This window comes from Acanthochromis polyacanthus, chromosome 5, assembly GCF_021347895.1.
Source record: "Acanthochromis polyacanthus isolate Apoly-LR-REF ecotype Palm Island chromosome 5, KAUST_Apoly_ChrSc, whole genome shotgun sequence".
Taxonomy (NCBI): domain Eukaryota; kingdom Metazoa; phylum Chordata; class Actinopteri; family Pomacentridae; genus Acanthochromis; species Acanthochromis polyacanthus.
The window spans coordinates 39,071,041-39,091,581 of record NC_067117.1 but is presented as its reverse complement, the minus strand read 5'-3'; the positions used below and the strand labels follow the sequence as shown (position 1 = coordinate 39,091,581).

General features: G+C 39.1%; 1 protein-coding gene and 1 long non-coding RNA gene across 5 annotated transcripts in view; both read left to right on the top strand.

The window, feature by feature from the left end:
• Positions 1-20,541, top strand: part of fhit (fragile histidine triad diadenosine triphosphatase) — a 332,178-nt gene that overhangs the window by 143,919 nt on the left and 167,718 nt on the right. For all 4 annotated transcript variants that reach the window (XM_051948100.1, XM_051948102.1, XM_051948101.1 and 1 more), the window contains one exon: positions 918-1,041. In XM_051948100.1, the coding sequence (XP_051804060.1) occupies positions 936-1,041 (106 nt within the window). In that variant the 5' untranslated portion in view covers positions 918-935. The remainder of the gene's footprint in view (positions 1-917; positions 1,042-20,541) is intronic.
• Positions 6,479-7,537, top strand: LOC127533974 (uncharacterized). The gene is made up of 2 exons (XR_007941872.1): positions 6,479-6,988; positions 7,343-7,537. It is a non-coding gene; the product is annotated as an uncharacterized LOC127533974 (long non-coding RNA).

The window sequence follows — 20,541 nt, the reverse complement described above, 5'->3', positions numbered from 1 at the left end:
CAAAACTACACTGACACAATGATTTGGGTTTAGCACCGGCAAGAATCTGTTTTAGAATTTCAGCAAATAGGTGATTCAAAGGAAACAGTCTTATACCAAATGTCACTGGTTCGATTCTGCAGGAAAGTAGTGATGGCTCAGACGACCACGAATCAGGGTCTTTTTTTGTTTATTTAGCCCTCATTGTTCCAAAACAGAGTCAGAGGCTTTGTGAATGTAGCTTGAAAATTGGGTTTTGTGTTCACAGTTTAGGGAAAAGGAGAGCAGCTTTCCAGGAATGTGTCTTAGCAATCGAGAAAAACTGTGTAGTGTGCAGTTCATTGACAGAAGTGTTTTCAGTTTTGACCTGTTGTGTCTTAATTGTGACAGCAGTGTTGGAACAGTGTCCCAATTCTGCTTTCGAATGTTCGCTCTTTGAAAAATGTTTGCTATGTGTGAAAAATGTGTTCAAATGAGCAAAAAACATGTACAGTGTTTTGCAAAAAGAGTGCAAAAGATTTGGAAACTGTGTGCGAAACATAAATAGTGTTCAAAATTTTGACAGCAGAGTCCTGTTTTTGAGAAATGTGTGCAGTCAGTTGGTGGCTGTGTGCAATGAATGGAATTTAGTGTCTTATCAATTGAGAAAAAGTGTAAACAACACGTTTTTCTTAGAGTTGTGTAACTGCTGTGCTTGCTATTTAGAGTTATTTTGTACTGGTTAGACATTATTTTTGAATCTCTGACATGCAAATTTGTGATATGCATAAGTTACTTTTATTCAGTTGTTTTTAATGTTTTCCTTATTGGATTCAGAGCCACCTTCAGGCAGATCAAATCTGTCAGTCAGATTCTTCAGTGTGTGAATGTGTGCAATGAACAAAATCCTACTACAATCTGATGTTTTTCACCACCCACTGCCTTTGTGTCTCTTTCAGGCCTGTGAATCAGTTAACATGTCAACCCTGCGCTTTGGACAGCATCTCATCAAGGCCTCAGCTGTGTTCCTGCAGACGGAGCTGTCCTTCGCTCTGGTCAACAGGAAGCCTGTGGTGCCTGGTCGTATCTTTTCATTACTTTCAGGTGAGAGGAAGTCTTGCTGTGCTTAGTACTGTTTGTGGCCTGAAGTAGGTGTTGGCATTTTAACACCTTTCAGACCCACCAAGTCTGGGGATGTGCAGTCAGTTTGTTGTAATACATCTGCTTGGCTTCCACTGTAGGTGGTAGGGGGACATGGAAAAAGACTTTGTCTGCAGAAATTTTTTTTCTTGTCATGAGATACTGCTTTTACAGTATGCACAACCAGGTTCAAATAGACTCCCACACACTATCGAACTAAAGATAAATTTATTAGTGCAACATTTCGGTGCTAAACCTTCCTCAGGCAGTTTGTAATATATTTCTCTTAATATCTCTTCTTCTCTTATGGTTCCCATGTAACCTTATATATTAAATGATAATAATCTGGTATGGTATAATCTGAGTTTTGGACCTAGAAGTCAACTTTGAAGAGAAATAATGATACAGCAAGTCCTACTCCACATCATAACAAGATTTAGTCCTGAAGTTTCTCGGTATGAAACCACTGGAGGTCTGAATGCATTGCAGTTTTAAGTTGGAAATACTCATCCACTGCAATAACTGCTAATTTCACGTATGATACGTCTTTTAAAAAAGAAAGAAAAAACATATGGAGATGGACTAGGTGAAAAATTAGATTTTCACATTAGGTTTATTAAGTACCTGTAACAAAGTAAATGTAATAAATTGTTACCATTCAGTATTGGGCTAGGCATGCTGATTAATCACGTGTGAGGTTCACATAATGGTTTCTCAGGTAGATTTCTCCTGGAGAATGCCATTTTTTAGTCATTTAAGCTTTAACCAGGTGTCCAATAAAATTTTCATTTGTCTAATCTAAATGTAAAATAGCAAGTACATGTGAAGGGATCGTGGTAGTTGGATGAAAGGAGTAATAATCACATGGAGTAATTTATCAGTGTATTAAAGATAATTAAACCTCAAGTCTTACTTAAATTCAAGTTAACACAAAGAAGCAACAGAAGACTAATTCAAAATGTCCCATTTGATCCAAAAAAAATCTCATGCTGAAACCTAAGCTCACTTTCACGCATGCAGGAAACAGAATTGAAGCTACACCAGATTAGGTAAGATTAAAGAAACACTTTAATGTAAATTGTAATCAGATTTGAAGTATTCTATAAGTGTCCATGTAATCTGATTTCTGTAATGCAATCACATCATTTTTAGTAAATTTCACTTCAGATGATGGATTTTTGATTGTTTCATTTGCACAGAAATATAAATTGTTCATATGTTTGTGCATCTTTGAGATGAAAAATTAAACAAATCAATCAACAAATATATTGTTTCTCATCAATAGGAAGGTTGAATTAATCCAGTGATGCTTGTTCATGCACAGTGCTGTGGTGGTTAGCACGTTCGCCTTGCAGCAAGAAGATCTATGGTTCAAATCCCAGCCTGGGCCTGGGATCTTTCTGCATGGAGTTTGCATGTTCTCCCTGTGCATGCGTGGGTTTTCTCCGGGTACTCCGGCTTCCTCCCACAGTCCAAAAATATGCTGAGGTTAATTGATAACTCTAAATTGCCCGTAGGTGTGAATGTGAGTGTGATTGTGTGTCTGTATATGTAGCCCTGACAGACTGGTGACCTGTCCAGGGTGTCCCCTGCCTTCGCCCGAGTCAGCTGAGATAGGCTCTAGCACCCCCCGCGACCCTAGTGAGGATAAAGCGGATTGTATAGAGAATGGATGGATGGATGGATGCTTGTTCATAGTATGCAAATGTGAATGTAAACGTGATGATGTGTAAGAGGCATGGAAGGACAGAGCAGGCTAATCATGTACGTTCATCGTTGGCTTGTTAGTCTCAGCAGTAGCTTTACTGCAGGTTTAATTATATAAATTTAACAGTTCCCAAACCCAATGTGGGCACATCATGTGAAATGATTATGGAAAATTTTTTAGGTAGTTTTTTGCTCTGACACTGAGCACAGTTGAGACTACAGTTGCTTTGTTTGCGCCGAATATTCACAATGTTCAAAAGATAACTGAATGTTTTGGTGACTCTTATTGTGTTCCCATTGGGTTGAAATGACAGCATCAGACATAAATTTATTCACACAATATAATCAGCCGATTATCAGATTTGCATTTATCACACTGACCAAAATTTTACATCCACACATCAGCTTTCCCTGACACCTTCCAGAGACAACTTTAAAGTCAAGACCAAAACAGAGTTAAAAATTCTATTATCTCTCAATAACTGCATTATTTCTATGTTGAACAGTTGAACAGATGGGGTAAATTCTGGACCCAAAGAAGTAACTCAGTGCAACAACATTGAATACCACTGAGATGAAAAAAAAACTGTATGCACATGGTTTTTAGTATTTCTAATTGTTTTAACATGGTTAGAAAATGTGAAAAGTAGAAACTTGTAAATTTTGGACCTATGGGGTGTTCAAAGTAAATGTTTTTGCATCAAAAGCTTTGCATGCAAAGCATTTCCAGACATAATGAAAAATCTGATTGTGAGACTTTACTAAGATGTTAAAGGATACAGGTAGACCACTCAGAATCAGTTAAAACACAGCTGCAGTAGTAATCAAAAGGTATAAAAAGATCCATAGTACCACTAATCATAGCTACAGTCCTCCTAAAAGGATGCTACACACAGATTACTTGTGACCTGATTCTAAAAGACAAATATCCAGGGGATTTAGACTTTAGACAGGGGTTGTCTGGGTTATATATGCCCGCCTTTATAGGCAGCATCGAAGACAAAAAACAAATAAAACCTTGCATACTCTTCGGCACAAAACCCCCAGATTTCAAATTGGTTTGACTCAGGTTGTGTCCAGCACATTTGCCCTGAACATGCTTGACTAGATGACTCAGTCTACAGAAGCATGGCTGAAGAGAAATATTCCAGCATGTTAGCTATCCAAACCATGCTGCCAAAATCCCTGAAGAGCTTCTAAATAAGAAAAAAGAGAAGACTGTGACCTGGCCAAGTATGTTACCTGACTTGAACCCAAGAGAACACCTTTGGGGTATGTGATTGAAAAAGAGAAAGATAGAGTGAGCTTTAAAACCTCCTGCAAAGAATAGCTGAAAAGACATATCTCTGAAGAAGAAATTTGTGCAACACTAGTGACATCCATACTGACAAAGATTGAGTCTTTTATCAAAAATATTGGTTTTTTTTATTTAAATAAAAAAATGTAATAATTAAAACTACTGGTTTTTGGTGCATCGACTTTCCACCGTGGTGCTTGTATTGTTGATAGAGTAAATCTAAAATGTTTATTTTTAATTTTGCATGACCATCAAAAACCGACTTTAACCTGGAAGTACTGCATTTACTATGAAGTGACACGCTGTTGAATCTTTTGACTTTTCAGTAATATGGCACAGGGCTGTAGATTGTCTTTTATTTTTTTGCTTAAACTAAACTACCCTCAGATCATTATTTTTGCACCTGTTGTAGTGGAGATCCGCTTTCTTCCAGAGTAAAATACCTTGAGAAAAATGGGAACTTATTTTTAGGTGATCCTATGACCTCTACTGTTACGGAACAATTTTATAACAGAATTTGAGTTCTTCCTAAAAGTCAAAGTTGCAAAAGCATGATGTGAGAAACAAAGAAACAATTAGATTTGCTGCATTGTGAGATTGTCAAAAATACTTCAACAGTGTTTAGTTTTGCATGCCCTTGGGCATACATTTTAGCTTATGCTTGTGTGCAAACAGACTGTGTGAGGACAATGAAGAGTGAAGGAACACTACCCACCCCAGATATATGTTCTCCGGGTGACTGAAGGGTGGCCTCTTTTGCTTGAGATGAGACTATGTTTTATAATTAAAAGCTCATCTCCCATCGGCCTGCTCCAGATGTGCTGCTGAGCTCGTCAGCCTCCTCTGTGCCACAGAATGATGGCACATACACCCGGACAGCTTCCACAGAAGGAGTCTTCATCACAAAGCACAATTGTTTTGATAATTCCCATCCCTTTTGGTCTCTGCAGGCCAGCATGATGAGCAGTGCCTTTCTCTCTCTCTCTCCCTGCTTGCAATAATGTAAGACAGGGCATTTTATAAAGTGAATAGGCAAGCTAGCAGTACATTTTAAACAAACAATGCAGCTTACAGGTTTTGGACAAAACAACGAACTGAGGGTTTAAATGTTGCTAGTGGGGGTAAAAGGTAAAGATTGTCCTGAAGGTCACCAATTTTTCTGAAGCCAACACAGGTTGTTTGTAGAATTGCATGTTAAAGTACTTCTGCACTGACTTTAGCCGCTGCTGCTTACACATCCTGTGTGGAAACAGAGAACTGACATTGCTGCTGCTTTACAATTCATTGTTACCTGCCGGCTTCTTTTGTCATTTTGGAACTACCAAAAAAAACAGGGGTATCTTTATTTTAATTTAACTGGTTGCAGCACCTCCACAATAAATCTGTAAGTTAGTGGCTTAGTTTGTTTATCGCTCTCTCTATTTCTCTCTCAGTCTTTGCGTGTGGAGTGGGTTTACCAAGTCATTTTTTGTTGAGAGGCAAACACTACAAAGGATAAATGTTTGCCCAGAGTCCATAACTGTATTAACTTCATACAGTGAAATCAATTTCAGTTTATATCAAAATCAATTTCAATCAGTCAATTTTTAAAATTCATAACAAATAAAGACAGGAAATACAAACTTTTCAACAATCACTCCTATCCATTTATTTCAACAAAGCCTGTAATGTAACAAAAGTGGTCTACTCTGGGTTTTTTTGTTTGTTTGTTTTGATTACTCCTTTAATACAGTTGAATCAATCAAATTCAGATACTCCCATTTCTAGTTTTCCTGTTAATTGAAAATAGTCAAAACAAGGACATTTTCATAAGAACAAATAAGTAGACCTCCACCAACTTAATTATTAATGCTGAGTTTGAGCTTCAGGTTGGAAGTCTGATCCACTAGATGCAGGCAGTCAACAGCTATTTTAAATGAATGCAAATAACTTTCTGAAATGATTGGGCAGACCAATGCACAGTGGGCAAGCCTGTTCAGGTATTCCATTACTGGTGTATGATGCCATACTATACTGGGAAGTCCTGATATTTGGGGCCAGAATTTAGTTGGGCAAATCAGAAGTATGTAACTGGCTGACAGTGCTATTAGGTGTGGAGGTGAGCACCATATCCGATAGCGGGATATGGTGCTGGTGAGGGATAGGAAAGCAGCAGGGGCATTTTGCAAACAAAAGGGTTTTGATTTTTTTAAATAATTATTTCCCTCTGAATTTATAGTTTGCAGTTTGTGACAATCGGCATTGTATTAAATATTTACAAAAGTTAAAATGTCGTTTTGTTCACTCACCTCACCTCCAGTCCCTTCGTGAGCACTTCCAACCAGTAACAGGGCTTCATTTTCCCAACTGCTTTCAGATATAGGGGCTATACACGAGTGAAAGTTAAATGGGTTCATTGACACACTTGACACAGAATCCAGCGTAGTGTATCCACCTTATTTTGAAGCTTCTCCAGGGCAACGCCATATTACAGCATTTTGTCCTGTGATTTCTGCTTCAGACCGGAAGTGCAGTTGTCAACAAAAGGAACGAGCGGTGTAAGCTAACCAGATAGCGATTTTATTTCATCAAGATGTCGAGGCTGCCATAATAACTGGGCCAAGAGGAGAGAGTTTTTGAAACAAACCTGTTTTGAACATCATGTGGAGAGATGGGAGTGTTGTGGGGCACCATATAATCTACATTGTCCGCCCAAAGACGAGGAGCACATACGGCTGTGGCTGAAAGCGCTGAGCCTTAAGTGCCCACCGAAGCGCCGTTATGTATGTTCATTTCATTTTGTGGACAGAGAGCCGACAGAGGAGCACCCTTACCCCGAGAAATGGCTCGGCTATGATGCTCCAGTAAAGAACCCACTGCGGGCTTTGAAGAGGTTGTCAGATAGGGGTGAGTGAGATATTGTTTTGCCTAACGTAAAGTTCCCATGATTCGTGCTGTGATTACATTTAATGATCAGTTATGAACAGTTAACTGAAACAATTTCTAAAATTACATTTTAAATTTTGTTAAGATGGTGGTTTTGAACACTGTGATCAGTCTTAATGTAGCTTACATTATTTCTGGATACTTGTAAGACTTAAAGTTTGCAACGTATGTCAGTCTCAGTATTTTTAATTCTTGCTAGTCTGTACTACTTGTCATTATGGTGGACCTTAGCAACACTCACATGACCCGTGGATGTTCTGGTTGAAGTTTAATTCCTAATAAAAAAACATTTTCATTGTGTTCATTGTAACTTAGATATGACAGTCAGTGTCAAGGATGCAGAGGAGAAGGATGACCACATTTACATGCCTCCACGCTGTGATGTGGAAACTCAGTGGGAGGATCTGTCTGTCTCTGAACACAGCTATGCTGCAAGATCATCAGTCCATCTGAAGCCCCTTTCATCTGACATCTTTACAATATAATTGTAATAAACCTAAAAATTTCTGACCTGTTTGTAAATTGTTTGTTATTAACAAATGTTATCAATGTGTTTATGTTACAAATACATATTTTTTAAAACACTTACTGCTGTAATGACTGAGTTTGGCCTTAAGTGTAGACATCAACACAGAATTTGGTTTAAAAAAGTAATGGAATTTATTCATGAAGTGAAAGATTGAGATAAAGGAAAAAGTGCATTTTTGTAGGAGGAAAAGAGAGTTTATGCAGGATGCTGGCTGGATTGAAGCAGAGGTGGGTTTGGCAAGCAGGTGAGGCTGGCAAGCAGGCAGGCAGACAGGTATGCAGTTGCCCTATCAATTGCTTTGAGCCAAGGTTCCTCTGAGTCCCCACATTCCAGAGCCGTTGTTCATCTGTGCAGGATATGCCAGTTACCCCACTGGACACAGCATTTTCAACCTGTCATCAGAAATGATTATTTGATTCGTTTATATTTGTGATATAAAAGAAGACAATTTGAACTTTAAAGGGGAACTTCGGTTTTTTTCAACCTGGGGTCTGTTTCCATATGTAATTTCATACATGTGAGTGATGGAGAAATGAATTTTCGACATAGCTCCAGTATTTAGCCAGGCAGGCAGCTTAGCAGCTCAGCTAGCAGCTCGGCTAGTGAAAAGTATGGGGCAGCTGGCCCCCCCGCGTCAAAGTCCGCCCTAACGTGCGAGAGCTCTCGATTTCGGAATGAGATTTGCGTTCTAGCGTCCTGAGATTTGGATACAGACCACAACAAAGAGCGATCGCCAAGTAATGTGGAGGTTTTTGTTCACTTCTCATCTCTAGTATGTTGTAGGACACTCACTGAGACTATCTGAGCCAGTCAGTGTGGGGCAAAAGCACGTGAGGGCGGAGTTTGACGCGGGGGGGCCAGCTGCCCCATACTTTTCGCTAGCCGAGCTGCTAGCTGAGCTGCTAAGCTGCCTGCCTGGCTAAATACTGGAGCTATGTCGAAAATTCATTTCTCCATCACTCACATGTATGAAATTACATATGGAAACAGACCCCAGGTTGAAAAAAACCGAAGTTCCCCTTTAACAGCTGTCTTCGATGAAAACTATTGCATTCATTAATATTATATGGGGTGCCGTCTGTAAAGCAGCTCATTTTGTCACATTTAGCTTCAAACCATGTACAAACAAGTGGTGTGACTTTTTTTTCTGGTGACCTTTTACAACATGTTAAATATGATATTAACATTTATATTTAGCATTTATAATTATCATTTATGTCTGACATTTAATACTTACATTAAAGTATTTAAGATATTTCTAAGATAAGAAATATTGCAGTAAATGTTGTAAATGGTCACCAAAAAAAAAAAAATCACACCCCTTGTTTGTACATGGTTTGAAGCTAAATATGACAAAATGTTGCTGTTTTTTTTAGCATGAGCTGCTTTAGAGACGGCACCCCATATAATACTAATGAATGTAACGTAATACAATGAATCATATTCAGTGTTTCCTCTTTAGTCACTCAGTTGACGTGCACCACAACAGCAAGAAAACTACCACTTCTACTTCTGCTATATCCATAAAACTCTGTAATATAGCCTTAAATGCAGTCCAAATACAATGTAAGAAATAAATAGTTCATATTTTCAAATATTCTGACGTTAGAACCACAACTTTAAACATGTATTACATGCAAAAAGCAACAAATATTACTGTCTCAAGCGCCACCGTTTTTTTAAATAGAGAAAACTTTTCTTCAGTAATTATAACAATGATAACAATGATGGCAAAAAAAGTCATGACAAAAAGAAGAGTAAGGTGTAGGACTTTTACCTTCCATAATATCGAGGCTGCATGACTGCACGACTATCCTAATCCAGCGATGTAGGAGCATCTCGTTGTCTCTACCGTGCCGCTACTGCTAACTAGCACCCACGCCAAGTCACTCGTACTGCTGGCCTGGCTCAGGTTCATGTCTGCTTTTAAAAACATTTTAGAGTCCCTGGTGTTGCGTCTGTTGACATTTTGATGCTGTAACTCTGTGGAGCCGGCTACCCAGAAAGGGCTGACCAGAATTGAGAAGACAAAATGCAGAACAAGGAAGAATTCAAAGTGGGCGGGGCGAAATAAGGTGGATATCTCCAGGGAAACTGAAGGATAAGCGTCAGCATGCCTTTGTTGTGTTCTTTTCTCTTCTTTTTGTTCGCCTCGTTCTGTAAACATCTGGGGGAGTTTCATATGAGGATTTTTTTTTCTTTTGGATAAGTGAAATTACAACGGAGTTACAGCTGTAGTGAAGTGAACCTTCTTGTATCGGAGGGGAAATATTTTCAAGAACCAAAACAAGAAGTCGAGTTGTATTCCACTAAGGCTTTTAGGATTATCATGACCTGCTGATCTACAAAGACTTTTAGAGATAGAGAAACAGCATAGTATGGAGTCATATGTGGAATTTAAACTTTCTTGGCTTCAAGTACTGAAAAATCCAAGAGGGTCCCACTAGATATAGGTTTTCATTAAACAGACAATTATGATGATGTGATTAAAAATGAAGAAAGAGAGAATGAGACAAAATTGCTATATTCATGAGGCCCGTACTGCACATTCTATTAGCCTGCTGCTGCCGCCATCACCACCTTGAATAAGTATGATTCCTGATGGGTCTCAACACTACCAGCAATTGTAATGGAGTCCCAAATTAGATGTTGGTTATTCTAGTCATCATAATGAACCCGCTGACTGGAAGCACTCAACACAGACACACAAATATCCAGCAGTAAATTTGTGAGCCCCAAAACACAATACTGCAGATAATTAGGTTTTTTAATGAGCTCGTCTTGGATATAAACAGATTCCAAGAAGTAATTTTTCCACAGTTAGAGAATGTTAAATGTGCTCAACTGTCAACCCCCAATATGTTTTTAAAGGGGTTCTGATGTTGTCAGTACAGGTCAGATACATGAGAGGTTGGGCATGAAACAACACTGCACAGTGTAATGATTTGACAGTCATTCATAGGTAGCATAATTCATCCATCCATCCATCCATCATTATCTGTACACCGCTTAATCCTCATTGGGGTGGTGGGGGGTGGGAGGGCAGGAGTTTATCTAGCTCACTTAGGGTGAAGGCAGGGGACACTCTGCCAGGGCTACATATAAAGACAATCACACTCACATTCACACCTATGGACAATTTAGAATCACCAATTAACCTCAGCATGTTTTTGGACTGTGAGAGGAAGTTGGAGAAAACTCATGCATGTACAGGGAGAACATGCAAACTCCATGCAAAAAGATCCTGGGAAGGCCAGGACACGAACCAAGGATCTTCAAGCTGCAAGGTGACAGTGCTAACCACAAATCCACTGTGCAGTTCTAGCATAATTAAATTAAATTAAAATCGCATCTTAGTGCTCCAGCTAGCTTGGTTCGAATGTTTGTAAAATAGGCATGTGAGTTGTGTGTGAGTGTTACAGAGATAAAGACTAATCTGGTGCTATATTTGCAACACTTATCACTACCCAAAATGATGGCAAATATAAGAAAATGTCAAATAAGGAAATTCATGTATTATGTATTATTCTGTAAAGTAAATTGCTTAATAATAAACTGTACTAATCATGGATAATAAAAGAATATCTAATTATTTACTTACATGTGAAATTACATATTACTCTTTCACTGAAAAGAACAATGATCACACTTTAGGTCACGTAATCTAAAAGAACAATAATAAAAACGTGTTAAAATTGTACTAACACAACGACAGCTTCTCAGTTTCTCATCTACAGTTATGCTGCACACAGTTTACTAGTACGACTTGTTCACACTGTATAGAGATGATAGTATTACTGCAAAATCTCACAAAGATAGACTAACAAAGAGGTTTTTATCATCTTAAGAACATAGCCAGAGTTCGCGCGTTTCTCTCTCAGGCCAGCAGGAGGTGCTAATGCATATTTTTATCTCCTCTCGTTTAGACAATTGTAATGGCCTGCTCTCTGGTCTTCCCAAAAAGAGTATTTTAAATCTACAGTTCCTGCAAAACTCAGCTGCACACGTGCTGACAAGGACCAGACGGTGGGAACACATTGCACCAGTTTTAAAGTCGCTGCATTGGCTCTCGGTCCGCTTCAGGATCGATTTTAAGGTTCTTTTATTAGTTTTTAAATGCCTTAACGGCCTTGCGCCTTCTTATTTGTCCGATCTCTTTTTAACATACCGACCCTCGCGGACCCTGAGGTCCTCTGGCAGCGGCCTTTTAATTATACCACAAGCCAGAACTAAAACCCACGGCGAGGCGGCATTTAGCCACTATGGCCCCTGCCTCTGGAACAGCCTGCCGGAGAACCTCAGGACTTCAGAGACTGTCGATGTTTTTAAAAGAAGGTTAAAGACTCACCTTTTTAATCAGGCTTTTAACTGACCTTTTAAGCCTTCTTATGTTCTTATCATTACTTACTTATTATCTTATGTATTTTACTGTTTTGTTTTTGTTTTTAATGTTTTTAAATGTTGTACAGCACTTTGCATTACATTATTTGTATGAAAAGTGCTCAATAAATAAAGTTCGATTGATTGATTGATTGATTGATCGGTGACTCTAAAGGCCATAGCACATAAGCACTCAGCGAGCACAGTAGTCCAAGTTCGTTCAATCCCCCATATGACATTGTCAGAAATGCAGTATTTTTTTATTTATTTATTTATTTTAGAAATGCAGCATTTGTTTCTTAGTTCTTGATCAGGAATCACGGCAACATAAAAGGTGACCATTTAATATACAGTAGATGTACCCACAAAGAAAATGATCACGCACTGAGCACAGACAAGTTTTATCCATATGTAAGTTATGTACAGATACTGAATTGTGTGAGGCAAATATGTAGTGAGCAGTGGGAATTGATCGGACTCGGAAACACTCCCACAATTTAATCAATTGTTCCTTGTTTCATTTCCGACGGATAAGTTTCGATAAGTCTACAGCAGTTAATTTGTAGTAGAATCGCAATCATGTGATCTTCTGCAGGCAGCTGACGTAGTGTTCACTTGTCATGGTTACAGTGCTGTCTCGCAATGATGCAGAAACCATTAAGCACTACATGGATCTAGACTATAATCTGCATCCCTGGCAAAATCTAATCACTTGGTCCTTGTGTCATTTCTGACCTTCTCTGAAAATTTCATCCAAATCTGTTTATCCATTTTTGAGTAATGTTGCTAACAGACAGATAGACAAACCAACGCCGTTCGTCACATAATTCCGCTGAGTTCTTTGGCAAAGTAACCATTCAGTGAAACCTCATATCCTGTATGGCAGCATCTGGACTACAGAAGTTTATTGCTTGGCAAACCACTGCTGGTGTACTGGATGGGCATTAAGCTCAGTGAAAAATGGAGGAGGCTTGGCTGGCTAAGTTGTACAAACTGCGCTGATTAAAGCTCATTTGGTTTTTGCTTCGTTGCACAATGGTTAAACAGACTTGGGATTGACCCATTACCCGTGTGTATGAATGCGTTTGTGTTTAGGGGTCCTCCTTCTCTGTCTTCAGACAGTCAACAGAGCATCATAGGAAGAGCTTCTGCTAATTTTACCTTCTTTTGTCTTTGTGAAGTGGCATCACTGGCATCATTACAAACATGCATCTCACTGGAGTTCTTGGCAAATACACATGCAACATAAATAGCAAAGGCAAGTTGATGGTTTTTGGTCATCATATCAATTAGTAAAATAGTTCTGCTGGTCTAGGTGGCTACATTGTACAAAGAACTACTACTGGATTTCTCTGTAAAAGTGTACAAAAATAAATGTAATCATTTAATATTCACAAACCCATGTGTGTAGGCTCTCTGCAGCTGTTTGGAAGAAAACATTTCTGCTTTTTTTCATGGTGCAATTAGAAAATTTTATTTTATGTGACAAAAGGGTAGCTAGAGGTTTTGGCAGGTTGGCATTGGGAGCTGTATGCAGATAGCCTAGCTGCCCTAGACAACCCACGGCAACGAATTTAATTCTCTGCCAGGGTGGGTCTAGTTACCCTCCATAAGGCTCGAGGCTGGATTCTCCTAAAACTGGCCGGACCAATCACCATGAAGTGTAGAGTCAGAAGGCGGGCGTAACGAAGTGACGACAGAGGCGCGACGATTCTGACAGAAACAACCGGCGCACAATAAACAGTTATCTTTCGACTCGGCTTTGGCCACAGCCCTTAAAGATTTGAAGCTAAAATTCAACTTGAAAGATAAACAAAGGACGGTACTGAAGTGTTTCATTGAGAAGAAAGACGTATTTGGACTTATGCCGACGGGATATGGCAAATCCTTAATATACCAGTTGGCTCTGCGGCTCCGCTGGTTGGGAAGCTAATGGGACTTAGCCACAATCCGCCGGTGCTCTCGGAACTACGTCAGCCTATTCGTTGCGCTGATTGGTTGTATACCTACCCAATTGCTGCAGATGGATTTGATAGACAACCTTTTAGCCCGCCTCCCTCCCTGTCGAGCTTCCCTAGACCCTTGTGCCGTCAGAAACATGGGTATAGCATGGCTAGGCTAGTATGCAGATGTTTCCAGACAAAAATACAGTTCTACTTTAGAAAGTAAACAGTTTCAACAAACATCCAAAATGTATTAGTTTTTTTTTTTTTTGTCCAAAATGGAATACATATTTCCCCAAGTTTTTAGATGATGGGCAGCCCTTGCTACAGAGCAATGTTTATGCCAAAAACCACACGATTCCGTACCTGTCGGATGACGTCTGAGCACATTTTTTTCCAATGACAGCTGTTAAGCTGTAAAGAAAAATGTTTCAAATATTTTACACATGTTTTATATCAACAATCTCAATAATAAGAACAGCTATGCTACTTAGACAGGCCAGAATTGTACCACTTAGCGTGGAAGCTTCTTATTGCTGCTTCATGTCGTGCTTTATGGGATGTCTTTAAAATGAGGCTGCATTGCTGAATTAACTTTGATTTTAGATTTAGGTACAAAAGAAGAGAACACAAAATGGCAAATCATAATATTAGCCTTTATGTCCTCCAGCTGTACAGTCTACAGTATTCTTTTACTGAAAAGGATGGAAATGTAACTTTTAAAATTCCTTTAATTCTGCAGGTGGGTCACACTGACTGTAATAGGCAAGATATGAAAGGATCTTGTTAAAATCCATGTTGCATGGGATTATGAGATAATGTAGTTATTAAATAAAACTGGGATCACTAAAGAAATACCATGCAGAACTTGGAATTAATACTGTACTAATTGATATCTTCCAATTGTTTACAATCAAGGATGTGTTGTATCCTTTCCATCTTCATTTCTATTGCCCCCCACTTCAAACTTGGCTTCCCTTTCAAATGGAGATGCACAGACTTCTTCAGATACAACAGCAGCTCCTAGTAGTGAAACTTGTTAGTTACCTCATTCCTTCACAGCATGTCCTATGAGGTGCTGTTGAACACACCTAAGGTCACAAACAGTCCCAGGTAGAACCTCAGAGTTTTGGAGTTGCTACATCTATGTACTGTATGTGTAATCCATGTAAATCCAAAAATTCAGTTGGATTTCCAAAACTAGGGTTACTACAGTTAAGTTTTGTTTAGGGTTTAGCCACAAAAATATGTTGTGTAGGGTTAATTAAAGATGGTAGTCTTGATGAAGCATTCGAAATCCTTGTGTTGCTTCTCTTGCTTTAAGTCACTGTTATTTTATATGAACTACAAATTTTCCCAAACTAGCCATGTGCTCTGTTATGTGGGGAGTCAGAGAACCCAGGTGCAGGCACAGAAGCAGAAAAAGTGGTTTTACCAAAACAAATGAACTTTATTTAGAAAGAACAAAAACCTAGGAATACAAACTAGGGAGGAACTAGGAACAGACAGGGATGAAGGGATGGAAGCTGACAAGCAAAGCCGAATTGGGAAAACAGGCAAGACTACCAAAATCAACCAAAACTCTAAACTAACAACAGTGGGGAAATCCAAGGAAACCACAAATGAATAAACTAAACTAATCCAACAAAACTGGGTACTTACAATGGAAAGGAACTAAACTGAAGGGGCTGATAAGCAGGCTCAGGGAATCCAGGAAATGGTGGAACACAAAACAGAGTTTCAGCAGGTTGATGACAGAATAGGTACTGCTGGAAATCCAAGGTCTGGAGCAGGGATGATAACATGCTCACCAAGATTTCCCAAGAAATAAACCAAAACAAATAAACAAAAACTGTTCTAAATCCGTTAATAAAATGCAAGCAGTACTTAACATTTTTTCGAAAGCAAATTAGTGGTATGTATGATTGTTGTACATAATTTGTACGCATTTTAAAAGTTCTGTTGCTTCTCCCAAAGTGGGCTCTCTGTGGTCTTGCGGCAGTTATTAGCAACAACAAAGTAGGTACTTTTCTAAGACAACATTTTTGTACAACAGCTAATTGTTGATTTCAGCTACAGTAATATCTATAATATGATAGACTGCTTTTAATAAGAAATCATGTGTTTACTGGTTAAACATGACCCCTGGCGAGCCCACAAACACTATTTATTGACCTTGTATTTGTGCTTTTTAACTCAGTGTCCAGTGTTGTTGGCTTTGAGGTTTTCTAACATAAACTAGACAGTGTGTGAGCTGACTGTGCAACATCTTCATCAAGTGTCATCAGGAGGGAGATTGGACTGAGCAGAAAAACCTGGGGCTATTGTGTTCTTTTGATAGTGTCAGTGGGCAGAGAGCTTGTAATCTGTCTTCTAAGCTCCAGCCTTCTCACTCAGCTTCACTTCCTCTTTTGCCACCAATGCAGTACTCAGTCACTCCAGCAAACCTGCCTTCCCTTTCAACTCTGTTGTGTCATTCGGTGAAAAGAAATATTTTTCTTCTCAATTTCAGCATCAGCTTGGGATCATCATCTGCATATGGAAATTAGAGCAATGAGAGCAATTTTTGGGTCTTAAAAACATTAGATATTTGACAGCTGTTGTATTTCATGGGACTGACATATCTTAAAACATCCCAAACGGAACGACTTGCCGGGACAAATACACTTGAGCATTTTCCTGTCAAAATATCTCCCATCTTTGGGAACACATAGTCCCTATAGATTTAGCATTGAGATGTTGACCGTGAACCAAACTAATGTCTACCAGGGGACCTATTTATTGTGCCCTCACATATTCCTTGTTCTGAGCTGTCTGAAACAAATGCTTTGAATACTGTCAAAATGCTTTCAGTTCTGGTCAAAGACTCTGTGGTGGTGAGATGTCAGAAATGCTGCAGCCTCAAGAGGCCATTAGTGGCGTTTATATTAAATTCTCTAAAGAGGGGAGTCCTGGGTGCACTGGTTGCCCCCTACACGAAGCGTTCGGGGTCATCCATTCAACAGGTGACAACATTACTTCAGGATCTGATATGAATACATCCTCTCACTGGATCTACTTATCCAGAAGGAAGCGGAAAGTGTGACATTTGGTTGCCAACTATTAATTGCTTTCAGAAGAGATACATTTGTAGAACAGCAGCAGCACAGTAAAGCAATATCAATATGAAATTGCTTGCTCCAAAGTGAAACTTCACCCGACAGTCTACTGGCGGAAAAAAAATGCTAATGATAAAGACAGCATAATTGCCATTGTGCATTTACTTGTACAGAAAGAAATGTTGCATAGAACACTGCTCTTATGTAGATATTTATGCTCTGCCTTATTGCTCACAATATCTAAAACCTAACAGTAAGCGTTGGCAAATGTTGTCATGTGATTTGGAAGTATTTGGAGAGTTTCAATGTGTCGCAAGTTTTTTCAGGTGTTTAGGCTTCTTGATGTAAAAGTTTTTAAATTTAGAATACAAGTTGACAGCTTGAGCTCTTTGAGGCTTGGGTGGACATGAAACTGGATGACTCATCAGTATCATAGACAATTAGTTGTCACGGAGACAGAAAAACACGATACACCAACAAAGTAAATATTAAAGATTTACTACACAGAGAGATAATTGTGCAGAATATAATAATGATTTAAGGAGGACTGACTGAAGGAATTGGGGAGGGGAGCTGATAAGAATAACAGGACAGGAAGTTAAATTAATAAGAGACAGAGTGACAACTTGCAGAACCAAAGGAGAAAAACACAAAGAAGAATACAACTACGGAAGCTAAGAAAGGACTAAAAACTAGAGTTCGCAAACTCCTACGAACAAAACAGACTTAACCTTAGAGTTCTAATTATCAAATCTGGGGAACTAACCAGAAACCAGTAAAACATGGCTGGATCACAGGAAAGGACTGTGCACTAAACGCACAAACTTGACACAGAAAAACACCACCATGGTGTAACAAAAAAAAAAACACTTAAATCTGACAGAACATGCAGTAATACATGCTGAAACTGATCACTTTTAAAAACCAGGATACAGAATTGTGGACAATCTGAGCACAAGCAATGAACAAGACCGAGCTTGAGGATAGAACACTACTCTGCTTACCTAACTGGGAGAGTAGTCGAGGGAATGTTGTTGGAAGAGGTGTGTGGCATGGCAGGATTGGCTTGTAGTGCAGGGGAAGGTGAAAGGTGAAGGTCTATGGAGATGATCAGAGATGAACCAGTTCCAGACAGGTATGGAGTGAGCCATGACTTCAGCAGGAGACAGGAGATACAGACAGGGAGTGACTCTGAGAATTAAGCAGAGGAAGAATGAAGAATGAGAAGATTAGGTAGAACAAGGTACCAAACTGGAGCAGAATATGGGCCTGAGTTGACTAACTGAGGTTGTTTAAATGGTCCAGTGTTGAGTGGTTGTCTGAGCCCATCTTTTACGGTAGGATGTTATTACTTGCAGGTGAACCACTCCTCACCACAGGTGTCCTACTTTAGGTGTTTATCCACTGAGCTAATTCCACACACATACCAATGCACACACCTCACTGACACATACATGAAGGGAAAGGGAAGGGAGAGAGACGAGAGGGAGAGGAAAGGCTGCCATGAAGCAGAAGGGGAGTTGGAGGGTATGAAAATTAGCTATATTTCACAAAATAAAGGTCAGCAATTCAAATAGATATTTATTTACTGACAGCTGTTTACTTAGTGACAACAAAGCAAACAGACTTATGAAAACAAAGAATAAGGAACAAAGCCAGAAACACTGCAACAATTCTTATCTGTTCTGTATGTTGTGCTGCACAGAGATAACATCACAGATTTCATGATCATGATGATCATGATCACACTGACGGCAAAGATACATCAGTATGTTTGCTTGGTGTTGATTATTTCTGTCAAATCTGGATAAATTGTGAAAATGAAACAAAAATAAAACTAGATTTGGCACAACTTTGTGTCTTAAATGTTTCTCTAGAATGATTACCTAAAGTTCATAAGTATGATGATATTGTCAACAATAACCCATCACACTAAACTGATGGAAAAAAACAGTACTATTTTATTTAGGAGTGACTCAAAAGAGAGAAAGACTTTAAGCAGAGTGAGTAATTAAATTATTTAATATTGTGTGCAGAATAAGGAAATACAGAAAAAAAAAATATTTGAGGAATCTGGCAATTAAACACCACTGTCATATCATATCAGGGACACCATGAACTGTACAGGAATGTCCCTGGTGAAGAGTAGATGTTGGTGCTAGTGAAGCAGGGGTAAAGAACACTACTGAAGATCAGGACTACTAATGAGCTCAGTGGAAGGACCCATGGATGGGGAATGGGAGAGTTGTATCAATCTTACATGAAAGAAAGAAACTTTTACATTTGGACAACAGTAAGATAATTGGCTTAGAGAAAGGGATTGTGGAAAAAATAAAATTCATTTAACTGAGGAAAGAACAGTGTTACTGCACTGATGTGATGTATTAGGAGTAGGAAGATAGATTGATTTCTCCCTGTTGTCAGCTAACAGTACATACCTACCATAGTTAAAATATGCAGTTACTCAGTGGCTGGTTAGTTTGAAACCCATTACTTGAATCCATCTAATATTTGTTTAGCTAGTATATTTAATAATAACAGCTTTCATAAAGATGCATTCCCGAGTTTTAAGGATGTTAATAAACAGTGTTGTTCTGCTTTCTTGATACGGTAGGAGTATTCCATCCATTCCATCTATATATTACAGCATTTTTTTAAATCAGTGAACAAGCTTGTAAAAGCACAACACGAATACCAACTTATGATATAAAGGCATGTGTTAATAATTTCTATGTATGTACCTGGCAATGTCTTCTACAGGAGTGTGTCTAGAGCCACAGGTTCATGCTAATTATTTAAATATTGTTACAGCCTGGCTCAAAACTGTAACAAAACAGGGAGACAACAACAGTGTGGTGACTAAAAAATATTTATTTTTTACCAAAAACCCAACCCAGAATGTGCATCAAACAACAGAACAAAACAGAAAATCCCACTGCTAGTGTTCAGCTGGAGAAGGGCAGCTCTTGTCAGAGAGAGAGATGGAGGGTGAATGAGGGAGGCTTAATAAGCACAGGCACTGGCTCAAGGTGTGACTCATTTAGGTGCTGACCCTTTGTTGACCTCCCTTGCAATATGCTATCAACAATTTCTCGTTAGAATCACAGATTTCACTTTTCAGTCAACACTTCATAACTTCTAATGACACACACACACACGCACACGCACACACACGCATGCACAAACAGAAACCAAGTGAAGACCAGACATCCACTTACATGTGCCAGCAGATTTGCATGTTCATTACTGATATACACTATATTGCCAACGGTATTGGGACGTCTGCCTTTACGAGTAGAATTTTTTATGGAGTTGGCATCTTTCCAGCTATAATAGCCTCGACTCTTCCAGGAAGGCTTTCTACAGGGTTTAGGAGTGTGTTTATTGGAATTTTTGACCATTCTTCCAGAAGCACATTTGTGAGGTTAGGCACTGATGTTGGACAAGAAGGCCTGGCTCTCAGTCCTTGCTCAATTCCATCCCAAAGGACTTCTATTGGGTTGACGTCAGGACCCCGTGCAGGCCAGTCAAGTTCTTCCACACCAAACTTGCTCATTAAGGAAC